The sequence below is a fragment of the Grampus griseus genome, assembly GCF_964374135.1.
Source record: "Grampus griseus genome assembly, chromosome: 21".
NCBI lineage: Eukaryota > Metazoa > Chordata > Mammalia > Artiodactyla > Delphinidae > Grampus > Grampus griseus.
The window spans coordinates 22,963,336-22,974,955 of NC_139015.1; the positions used below are offsets into that span (position 1 = coordinate 22,963,336).

General features: G+C 42.9%; 1 protein-coding gene across 1 annotated transcript; it reads left to right on the forward strand.

Annotated features, from left to right (window-relative positions):
- The first annotated feature begins 1,095 nt into the window (after positions 1–1,095).
- On the forward strand, positions 1,096–11,151 carry LEPROTL1 (leptin receptor overlapping transcript like 1). The gene is made up of 4 exons (XM_082680531.1): positions 1,096–1,203; positions 6,946–7,021; positions 9,818–10,004; positions 10,836–11,151. The coding sequence occupies exons 1-4, from the start codon at positions 1,188–1,190 to the stop codon at positions 10,950–10,952; spliced, it is 396 nt and encodes a 131-aa protein (XP_082536657.1). The 5' UTR covers positions 1,096–1,187; the 3' UTR covers positions 10,953–11,151.
- The last annotated feature ends 469 nt before the right edge of the window (positions 11,152–11,620 follow it).

Here is an 11,620-nt window from a genome sequence, read left to right on the forward strand (position 1 = left end):
CTAGTGGGAGAGACAGCCAACAAATAATATAGTTCAGATAAATAATAAGTGCCTTCAACGAAGATGCAACACAGCCAAAAATAAATTAATTTAAAAAAAGAAAGGAAATTAGGGGACTAGCACTTCCCTCAGCCACCAGGGCTTGTGCCCCAGAAGGCTTCCTAAATGTGATCTTCACCTCTCCCACCCCTGTAAACACTGTCCCTTCCCCATGATGGATTTTCCCTTTTCTCTCCTAGTTACACACCTGTTCATCCTGCTGTTGTCCCTCCCTCGAGGAAATCTCACCTGACTAATCTAAATCAAAGACTGTCACAGGAGTATCTATCCACTTTCTTTGCAATTATCATTGTTGCAATGTTACGCTTTTTCGTGTCTGTCTCTCTCACTAAACAGTAAGTTCCTTGAGGACAGAAACCGTACCTGGTTTTGCTCACCTCAGTGTTCCCCACACATAATATCAGTAAATGTTCAATCAATTTGTAGGATTACTTAACTAAATGCATTTGTACCTCTGCTTACTTTTTTCCTAGCCCTGTTACTAAAAAAAAAAAAAAAAAAAAAAAAAAAACTCACAGACTCCCAAGAGCTCGGATTTGTGTTAAATCCACTTGTTATTGAGTCCCGCCACTCCTCCCTCTGAAGGTGGGTCTCACCAGACCCTAGTTCTGTGTCGGAAAGCGAGAAGCCTAGTGCAGACCACCCAACTGGCCTTACTGCTCCTTTATTACAAGATAGGGAGGAGAAAGAAATGGGTGCGCTTTGAAGGACGCAAAAAGATCCCCCAAAGGCTTCACACCAGTCCTCCCAAAGGACCGCGTCGACTCGCGCTCCCTTCCCGAAGGATGGGGAGGTTGCAGGATGCGCGTTGGGGTCTGCGGGATGGAGTTTCCCTGACACTGCAGGGAACACGGGAGCTGGAGTCTCCACGGCCCGGGAACCGGGGCGGGGCCGGGAAGCCTCGCAGGTCGGCGATCCCACGGGAGCAGAGCCGGGGAGGAAGGGGTCAGCCCGAAGGCCCCCAGCCCGGCGCGCCCCCAGCGCCCCAGCGCGAGCGCGAGCCGCCGGCGGAAGTGCTGCGTCGCGCACTTCCGGGTGTTGTCTGGCCGCCGCCGCCGCGCGTCTCCGGTCTCCCGGCCGCCGCTGCCGTCGCCTCGGGTCCCGGAGGCAGGAGCGACGTCACCGCCATGGCCGGCATCAAAGGTGGGCTTGGGGCGCTGGGCGGCCAGAGGGCTGCGCGGCCGCCCCGAGAGAGGGGGAGGGGTTCCACGCAGGCCCCGCACGCCGCCTCCCGGGGCCGGGCGCGCGCCGCGGGGCCGCTGCGCTGGCGGCAGAGCCCTGACCCCCGACCCCAACCCCCGGCCTGCGCCCTCGGAGCCGAGGTGGGCGCGGCAGCCTCGGGGAAAGGACGGCGGGGTCGGCGGCTTGTCCGCCAGCCCCCACTTTCTGCTGAGCTCGGCAGCCTCGCTCCCACTCGTCGCGCCCCGTACGGAGGACGAAGTGGCCCGCGGGGTGTTCGGAGTCCCGCAGCCGCTCGGGCCATCACACATGTTTTGCAGGAGTTTGCGTCCGAGAGCGAGGCGGGCAGAGGGTGGTTTTGAGGGGGTCGCTAGAGATGCCAGTTACGGTAAATCAGTGTCATTTCCCATTTAAAGGCAAGAGTGCGGTCTTCGGGCGCTGAGCCCAACCGAGTCCCCCAGGAACGCCCTGGAAGGCCTTAGGGATGGTTCTTTCCCAAACCTCGGCGATCACATCCACGCTCAGGACCCGTACTCAGAGCTTTACGCTCCGAAAACGGATGCATTTTGATTTGCGGTGTTGGTCTGACAGGATAGACCCTGTGAGCGACCCCAAAGGGCTCCTTCCCCCTGCCCTCTCCACAGTTGCACGTTGAGGCTTTTTCACATTTCAAAGTTTTATTTAGTTGAGTTTTTTTTTTTTAAGGCAAAAGAGTTTTTCATTAAAACTCAATGGAAAAGTACTCGTTTATTAGTCAGTTTCCTTTAGAAATAAGGGATGTCGCATGCTTTCCAACTGTTTGGTAGTTTTAGCGTGGTTAGAAGCAAATACCATTACGAACGTTTTCAACTTAATTCTTGACAACGAATTACATTGATTTCCTGACCTGAGGCTTTGTAGAAGGGGCAGGCAAGCAGGAAGTGAAGAACTTCAATAACAGTGTTTTTTATTTGCTTTAAGGACAGCTTTTGCTGAGCTGCTTCCTCAGAGTCACATTTTTACTGTTTGTTATTTGTTTGTAACGTCTGAAGACATTTCATTTCCTATAGAAAACTTTGTCAATTGACCAGCTGAGTTACTTGCCAGTCTCCTTTTGAACTCTAACAGACCTTTTAAAATCCCTGTGTGAAAGGCAGTTATGGTAGAATGCTGTTTTTTTTAGGATGTTGCCAGTTTCTCAGTTCTTTGCCAGTTTCTCAGTTCTTCTCCATTTCTTTACTGTCAATAAATGCAGGAGTCTCTCTCTCAAGAAAATAACTTTGTGATTGTGGACTTAGGTGAATATTAATCAGCAGGAAGTGTCTCAGATGGGATTGTACTTACACTTTTGGTTTCAGTAAGATTTTCTGATTGCTATGATTGTTTCAGGATGTTTTCTTCCTGTTGGCCTATGTTTATGTTGCTATGATTTAATCCACGACTTATTTCTTAAGCCATTTGCCTATTACTTTGTTATATACTGGATTTTTCTGGTAACTCCCAGGTTAGGGAACTGGTCCCTTCTCCTACTGCAGTCTCTTCATAATCACGAACTAGCACCCAGTCTTTTGAGAGTTTAGATAAATCGGGCTGTTCCATCCCCAGCCTGGAGGCTTTGGGAGTAGAAACCAGACTCATCTAAGTTTTGCCTTCTGGATGTCAAATCACTCAACTACAGCATAAAATTTTGCCTCATTGATGTGTCATCTAGGACAACCATTTATACACAAATGAGGAGTTTTGTATATAAATCAGCCTAATTGCTGATTTCATAAGACTGGAGAAACTTTACAACTTTTGAGAACACTTTTGAGCAGTTTATTTAACCCCATTGGCATTTATCTTATCCATCGTGACTGGGAGGTGAGATGTCACATAAAATTATTTTTTGATACCTGAATCTTATTTCAGTTCCTTGGGTTTTGTTTTTTTTTAAGAAATCATCTTCATTAACTTTTTAAGAGTGTACCCAAAGACTTTAGACTCTTTTTTGGGGATAAGAACATAAGTAGGGACTTCCCTGGTGGCACAGTGGTTAAGAATCTGCCTGCCAATGCACGGAACACGGCTTTGAGCCCTGGTCTGGGAAGATCCCACATGCCGCGGAGCAACTAAGCCCGTGCGCCACAACTACTGAGCCTGCGCTCTAGAGCCCACGAGCCACAACTACTGAGCCCACGTGCCACAACTGCTGAAGCCCACACGCCTAGAGCCTGTGCTCCGCAACAAGAGAAGCCCGCGCACTGCAATGAAGAGTAGCCCCCACTCGCCGCAACTAGAGAAAGCCTGCGCAGCAACGAAGACCCAATGCAGCAAAAAATAAATAAAATTAAAAAAAAAAAAAAAAAGGAACATAAGTAAATTTTCTCTGTCATAGAACAGAGTTAACTTCAGCAACCAAGTCCTAAGGCTACTTATCTCTTGGCCAAGATTATCTATCGCAAATCTGGTATGCTCTTTGAGATTTTTATGCCTGATTTAACCTTTTTTTTTTTTTTAGTCTGTTCCCCCCAATCAGAGGGCAGTTCTTGCTTGTATGCAGCTCTCCCTCCTATTTCTCATCTCTTTAAATATAGGAAGCAAAATAAGCTTACAAAATTTTGTCTTCACAAGATACAGATAACAGTAATCCAGGAAAGAAAAGTTACTTTTCACTTAACTTTTTTCTGGGTACCTGAGTTGCCTATTGAAATATATATGTATAAGTGAGCATAGGTGATCCTTTAAAATAAAAAGGTTTTATTCCGCTGGAATTCACACACAGTTGTCACAAAAAATGAACAAATAACTTCTGAATAAGTGCCTAAGTGTCTGCTTATAAAGAATGTTAGCTTTGGGCTTCCCTGGTGGCGCAGTGGTTGAGAGTCCGCCTGCCGATGCAGGGGACGCGGGTTTGTGCCCCGGTCTGGGAGGCTCACACATGCCGCGGAGCGGCTAGGCCCGTGAGCCATGGCCGCTGAGCCTGCGTGTCCGGAGCCTGTGCTCCGCAACGGGAGGGGCCACAGCAGTGAGAGGCCCGCATACCGCAAAAAAAAAAAAAAAAAGAATGTTAGCTTTAGTGTATGGGCTTTGTGGTATCTATGTTATGTCTCTGTTTCCTTTGGAGTCTAAGGTCTATGCTGCATAAATGGCTTTTGAATAAATAAGGTGTTATTATAGTGATGAACTTAGCTGTTTGGCAGTTATATTTCACAAAGCAGAGATGGTGTTTTACTTCTTCAGCATGTCTTATAACAATTATCTTTAGTGTTCAGAGAAGTATTTGCATTTTAGATCTAGTCCAACCCTTATTTTATAGAAGAAAGAACTGATATTTAGATGACTTAGTCAGCTAGTAAGTGGCTGGTAGGAGCTGGGACCCAGTGCCTCCTGACTCTCAGTTACGGCTGTTTCTGCTCTGCTGCATTGGGCTCTCTTCTCTTTTTTCATCTCCCTCTCTCCCCTTTGCTCCCTTTCGTTCATTCTACACATGTTTATTATTGAGTGTTAAGAGCTGAGGCCTGAGCATCAGCAACAGAAGAACTCTTTCCCTGCTCTTGTGGTGTGAACAGCTTACAAGGGAAGACAAATACAAATCAGTATAACATTGCAGCTGTGATAAATGAGCACAGGGGAGGCATCCAGAGCAAAGAGGACCTCTGCACGTGCACGTCCCTCAGCCTGGAATGTTCCCCCCAGATAGCCACGAGATTGATTCACTTCTTCATTTCATATAGATCTCTGCTTAGATGTCTCCTCATCAGAGACGCTTTCCCAGCTGATGCATCTAGAATAGCACTCCCACCCCCTTACTTGATTTTTTTTTCCATAGCATTTGACATTTATTTGCTTACTTTTTAAAAAAAATTTCTTTATTCTCCCACCAGAATGTAAGCATGAAAGCAAGAGCTTCGATTTCTTTACATTGTGCTGTCTCCAGTGTCAAGAACAGTGTGTGACACACAGTAGGCACTCAGTAGATATTTGTGGAATAAGTGAATAAATAAACATAATGGGAATCAGTCTAGTCAGGGGCTTTGCAAAAACTTCACTGAGGAAGAGATAACTGGGCTGTGACCTGAAGGAAAAGTAGGAGTTCGCTTGGCAGAAAGAGGCAAGGACTGGGACAAGAATTCAAGCTCCGTGAGTGACATGGCCTTGCCTGTTCATTAACATGTCCCCAGCACCTGTTAGGTATTTGGTTCTATGTAGACATTTCTTGAATGAAATAAGTGAATGAAAAAGCATCTGAGGTAGAAGGGATAGCATATGCAAAGGCCCTGTGGGTGAGGGAGCCGGCTGATTTCCAGGAGAGGAAAGGGGGCTGGTACAGCTGCAGTGCCAAGACCAAGGGGTGCTAGCCTGGGGTGATGTGTGTCCGAGCAAGGAAATGGGGTCAGCTTATGAGGACCTGTCTTGAACTGAACAAAACAAACGGTGAACTTGGTATTTTCCTCACTGCTTACATGGCATTCCCTTATAAACGTGAAGTTCCTCTTTTGCTGCAGATTAAAGTGCAAATGTGTCTTTTTCTTTGTGCAACTGAAAATCTAATGGCATTAAGGACTAAGTAAATGTGTTCACGGTTGACATGACCTACATCACTGATCTGAATGAAAACTAAATCTGCCCGGCTCCCATGTCATTGGGTGTCCTTGATTATGACTATCTTAATTCAGAGAAGTATATCGGTAGTTCTTAGCAGCATTTAACCCCTTGTGTTAATTTTGGTTTGTATATGTTGGATTTTGTCTTGGTAATTTGTAGACCTTTGACAGCTCTTTTGAATTTTAATGTTTTTGTTAAGGTTAGTGGACTGCATCATTAAAAAAAAAAGTAAGTTATTCTCTTAGCCACTGTAGTTGCAGAAATATAGGTTGTATAGAATTCAAAATAAATTGATCGTTTGTTTCTTTGCTTAATTCTAGGCCATTGGTTAACTATGTATATTCAAGGAAGTTGTTTCTACTCACTTATCTATGTGAAAACACTTTATAAAACATAATGCTTTGTATAAGTGTGTGTGTGTGACTTCAGAAACTATATTTCAGCTATAGAATGCATCTATTGCTTGTGATAATGTCTTAAAACAGTGATACCACCGAAGGATTGTACCTGTTATCCTGCAGATTTTCTAATGTGTAGGAACTTAGGGAAAGAAACCCAGCTATTGTTTTGCAAACGATTTAAATATCTGTAGCAGAATTAACTGACTGAGATTACTGACTACAGATATCCAGGGACACTTTTCACCTGTGCCTGTTGGGGGTGTGTGTGCAGGAAGTAGGAACTGCTCAGGAGAGGGTTTCCCGTAGATGAGGCTTCTGAAGTCCAGTAAAGTTACTGCGGAGTTTCTCCACATACTACTTTTCAAAACGGTAATGATCTGAGGAGTGAGTATCATACTAATGCCTGGAGGAGCATTGATCTCGCAGACTGGGATGCTCATTTGACATGGAACCAGTAATTTGGGAATGTGGTGACGTGCTGGCGATAGGTCAGGGCTTTGAATATCAGTATCACTGTATTTTGCTTTGAAGATGCCACAAAAGACTTATTCTGAAACCAGGTAACTTCAGCTTTTGAAGATGATTCACTAATACATTTGCTTTTTTTGGTGTGTATTGTTTGCTTTTTGCCTCTGGGATCACAGGTAATGTTCAGACTGCTAATAGTAATATTAATACAAATAGTGTTAATTTAATTTAATTACTATTTCTATTTGTTTTTTTATTATTTACTTTGCAGCTTTGATTAGTTTGTCCTTTGGAGGAGCAATTGGGCTGATGTTTTTGATGCTTGGATGTGCCCTTCCAATATACAAGTATGTAAAATTTTTGTCTTTTTGAGTGTTTAAGTGTAAAATTTTTCTACTTTTAAAATTTAAAAAAATTTTTTTTACTACAATAGAAGTAATCCTGAGAAATGGTCGTTTACCAAGGACAAACTTTAAGTCTTCACTTAAAAGGTGTTTGAAAAGATTTTAGGACAGCAGCGTGCAAAAAAGACTTTGGCTGTCCTTGACTACTGCTAAGTCTTTAATGGCAGGATAGCAACACAGTAGCCCAGCACTACTGCTTAATTTTGAGAACCAATTGATTAAATTAAATGCAAGAAAATGTAAAATGTCTTTTGAGCAAAAACAAACAAAAACCTCTAAGCAGAGTCAAGAGCAACTGACAAAAGAAGTCATGTAAATGACTTTTGACAATTACTTTCCTTAGGACAGAGAGAATTTTTTTTAATTAATAGGATAAATTAGTAAGAAAAATACAGGGCTTCCCTGGTGGTGCAGTGGTTAAGAATCCGCCTGCCAATGCCGGGGCCACAGATTCGAGCCCTGGTTCGGGAAGATCCCACATGCCGCGGGCAACTAAGCCCATGCACCACAACTACTGAGCCTGCGCTCTAGAGCCTGCGAGCCACAAATACTGTACCTGCGTACCACAACTACTGAAGCCTGCACACCTAGAGCCCGTGCTCCGCAACAAGAGAAGGCACTGCAGTGAGAAGCCTGCGCACCTCAATGAAGAGTAGCCCCCGCTCACCATAACTACAGAAAGCCCGCACGCAGCACCGAAGGCCCAACACAGCCAAAAATAAACAAACAAGGGCTTCCCTGGTGGCGAGTAGTTGAGAGTCCGCCTGCCGATGCAGGGGACACGGGTTTGTGCCCCGGTCCGGGAAGATCCCACATGCCGCGGAGCGGCTGGGCCCATGAGCCATGGCCGCTGAGCCTGCGCGTCCGGAGCCTGTGCTCCACAACGGGAGAGGCCACAGCAGTGAGAGGCTCGTGTACCGCCAAAAAAAAAAAAGGGAAAAAAATAAATAAATAAACAAAATAAATAAAATTTTTTTAATCAAAAAAAATAGACAATGCAATAGAAAAATGAACTACAAATATGAAAAAAGAACTGCAGATTGCTACTAAGAACATGAAAATATACTCAACCTCACTCAAAATTAAATGAAATCCATTGGCAAAGATAAAAGATATGGCAAACAAGCATTGTTATGTACTCTGGGTGGAAGTTTAAATAGGTGCAAGTCCTCTGGGAGGCCAGCTTGCCAGTAGCTCTCAAAATGTATATATTCTCTGAACTAGCCTTTCCACTTCTTAGAATTACTCATAGAAATCCACTTACAGATGTTTGCAAAGATATGTGTAGTCGGGGGAGAGTATGGATGTTCATGGCAGACTTGTTTATAATAACAACAGCAACAAAAAAAAAACTGGAAGCATCCTAAAGGTCTGTCAAAAGAAAAATGATAAATTATAGTACATCCATCAATGAAAATACTAGGTAGTCTTAAAAAGAATAAGAGCTGGATTGCTAATATGTAAAATAACATATATTGTTAAGGGCTTCCCTGGTGGCGCAGTGGTTGAGAGTCCGCCTGCCAATGCAGGGGACACGGGTTCGTGCCCCGGTCCTGGAGGATCCCACATGCCACGGAGCAGCTGGGCCCGTGAGCCATGGCCGCTGAGCCTGTGCGTCCGGAGCCTGTGCTCCGCAACGGGAGAGGCCACAGCAGTGAGAGGCCCGTGTACCGCAAAAAAAAAAAGCAAACAAACAAAAAAGATATATTGTTAAATTTAAAAGTGCAGTGATTCATTCATATCTTTAAAGTTTATCTATATGGGAATATGGAAAGACCCAGATCAGTAGGAGTGGGGAAGACACAGACAGCCTTGGTTTTTCACTTTTTGTGCTTTTATAATTTTTGCACGTTTTTTCCCTTAAACTTATGTCCATTTGTAATTTTTTTTTCTCAAAATATTTAGGAAAAGATCTTTTAGGAAAAACATATAGATAAATCTTTGCTTATCATGAGTGTCTAAGTACAAGCAAATCTCCATTATGATGTGTGTTTTATTTTATGGCAGTTTTAAAAGCCATCTATTTCTTTTTAACTTTTTATTTTGAAATGACGATGGGCTCTCAAGAAGTTGCAAAAGTAGTACAGAGAAGTCCCTTATACCCTTCACACATCTTCTCCCAGTGTTAATATCTTACACAACTGTTTTATATGATCACAAACAGGAAATGACATTGGCACAATACAATAGCTAGACTGTAGACTAAAAGCCATCTATTTTTATTGTGATAAAGTTCATATTCTGACTGAAAGTCTTCAATATTACTGTCAGTTCATTTTCTGTATTTTGATTTCAGTATTTTGGGAGTTCCTAGTGACCTGTGGAAAGTTTGGGAGTGTTCCAGCTTCATGCTAAGGCAGGATGTTAGAAGTCAAGGGCATGAATCTTGAATTTTTAAAATTACTGTTAATAATTCCATTTTTCAATAATCCCTTTTTATTTATAACCTAAAATGAAAAAATATATATTTTTAATTTTGGGCTTTGATTCCAACTGTTAAAATTCATAAAGTGTTTTCTTTTAATTTGAGAAATATTTAATCATTGTATCATAACTTTAGGAATACTGTGATTCTAAATGTCCCTCTTTTCAGTGTTCAGGTTATAGCTTATTTGTAAACTGTGTTATATTTTGTACCTTCCAATATGCTTCGGTCCTTATTTTTAAAAAGAGTGGATCTTGTGTGAGGAAAATGACAAAAATAGCAAAAACTACATTAACTTATTTTTCTTTTTCTAGCCAATACTGGCCTCTCTTTGTTCTGTTTTTTTACATCCTTTCACCTATTCCATACTGCATAGCAAGAAGATTAGTGGATGATACGGATGCTATGAGTAACGCCTGTAAGGAACTGGCCATATTTCTTACAACAGGCATCGTGGTCTCAGCTTTTGGACTCCCTATTGTATTTGCTAGAGCACACCTGGTAAGTGAAAGCATTCTTCTACTAATGGGTTTACATTAGATTGTGTTCAGTTTTTCTCAGGAAAAAAGTTTTTGTTAAATGACATGAAAAAGAGATGAGAGACATAGGAGCCTAGAGGATAAGAGATAAAAATCTTACTTTTGTCGTTGTTAACTGGTGGAAATACTGGAGAGCATTGGCGGCGACAGTTGGCTTGCCAGTACTTCACTGTCAGAATTGGGCACATGGACTCGGCCAGTGCTGAACAACCACAGGCCTGCCCTGTATAGCTTAAACATGGAAGACCCAGGGAGATCCGTGTTCTCTGCAGGTGGGAAAGTACCAAAGAGTAGAAGAGGCTTCCCAGACTCACCAGTCAGATTCACTCCTGCATCTCTGGGCGGGTGGAGATGGCAGAGAAGACGGACTGGCCGCCCTTCCACATGGAGAGGGCGATGACTCCCCACCTCTTGAAAAGAATGTGCACGAGTGTGTTTGCATCTCTGATATTTTAAATTTAATCTGCTCTCTAGATAAAATTTTTAGGTTCACAAATGAAGAGTTGGAGCAAACTTCTTTGTAAACAGAAAATTGTAGAATTCTGTGCTGCCTCCTCATAGCCTGGAAGTTAGGCTTGCTTTTGAATAATTATCATCTTCCATGACTTTCTGTCTCTTTAAAGGAACCAGCGATACATAAGAACAGCATTACATGTTCAGCAGCGTCAAAGTTATTATTACAAGTTGTATTTGTTTTGGATCGTGATTGGCTACAGCTAGAGCCTTGATTCACTTTTCGTTTCATTATTGTTTTTCATGTCTGTTAACTGAGCGTTTCTGTCTTCTTCTGTAGATCGAGTGGGGAGCTTGTGCACTTGTCCTCACCGGAAACACTGTCATCTTTGCAACTATCCTGGGCTTTTTCTTGGTCTTTGGCAGCAATGATGACTTCAGCTGGCAGCAGTGGTGAAAGGGATTACTGAACTCTTGTCAGATGGACTTCTTGTCATTTCTCAGCCGTCCGTGCACACAGGAGGTGGGGCAGTGATGCCGAGCAGTGGAGCGAGCCTCTTGGGGGTGTTCTAGGCGCTCCTTCTCTCTTGTATTGTAAGCATACTATTTTCACAGAGACTTGCTGAAGGATTAAAAGGATTTTCTCCTTTGGAAAAGCTTGACTGATTTCACACTTATCTCTAGTATGCTTTTTGTGCTGTCCTGCTGAATTTAAATATTTATGTGTTTTCCCTGTTCAGTTTTTTTTTTTAACCAGTATGCAATGTTAAATATTTTTTAAATCTAATAACCATTTGCATTGGTTAGGAACTAGAGTTCTGCTGGCTATTACTGGGCTAAAGTACTTTTTTTTCCTTAAAATTATTTAACCTCCATTACTACACAAAGTTATAAAGATAAGTTTTTCAATCAGTCAGGATGACATCACTCCCAATTTTATGCAAACATGCAGACTATTAGCATACCTTATAGACGATATACTCAGTGCAAATATAGCTGCATTTATACCTCAGAGGGGCCAAGTATTAATGCCACGCCCTCCATAAGGATTGCTGGTTTTGCTGGAAAGCAGGTGTTTTGTGAACTGCAGATTATTTTATGGAATTGCTACAAAGGAGTGCTTTT

Bases quoted from the DNA above. Each gene is read 5' to 3' on its own strand.
- LEPROTL1 (XM_082680531.1), top strand. The intron at 7,022-9,817 runs GTATGTAAAATT...TTCTTTTTCTAG, and splicing joins TGTGCCCTTCCAATATACAA to CCAATACTGGCCTCTCTTTG. The intron at 10,005-10,835 runs GTAAGTGAAAGC...CTTCTTCTGTAG, and splicing joins TATTTGCTAGAGCACACCTG to ATCGAGTGGGGAGCTTGTGC.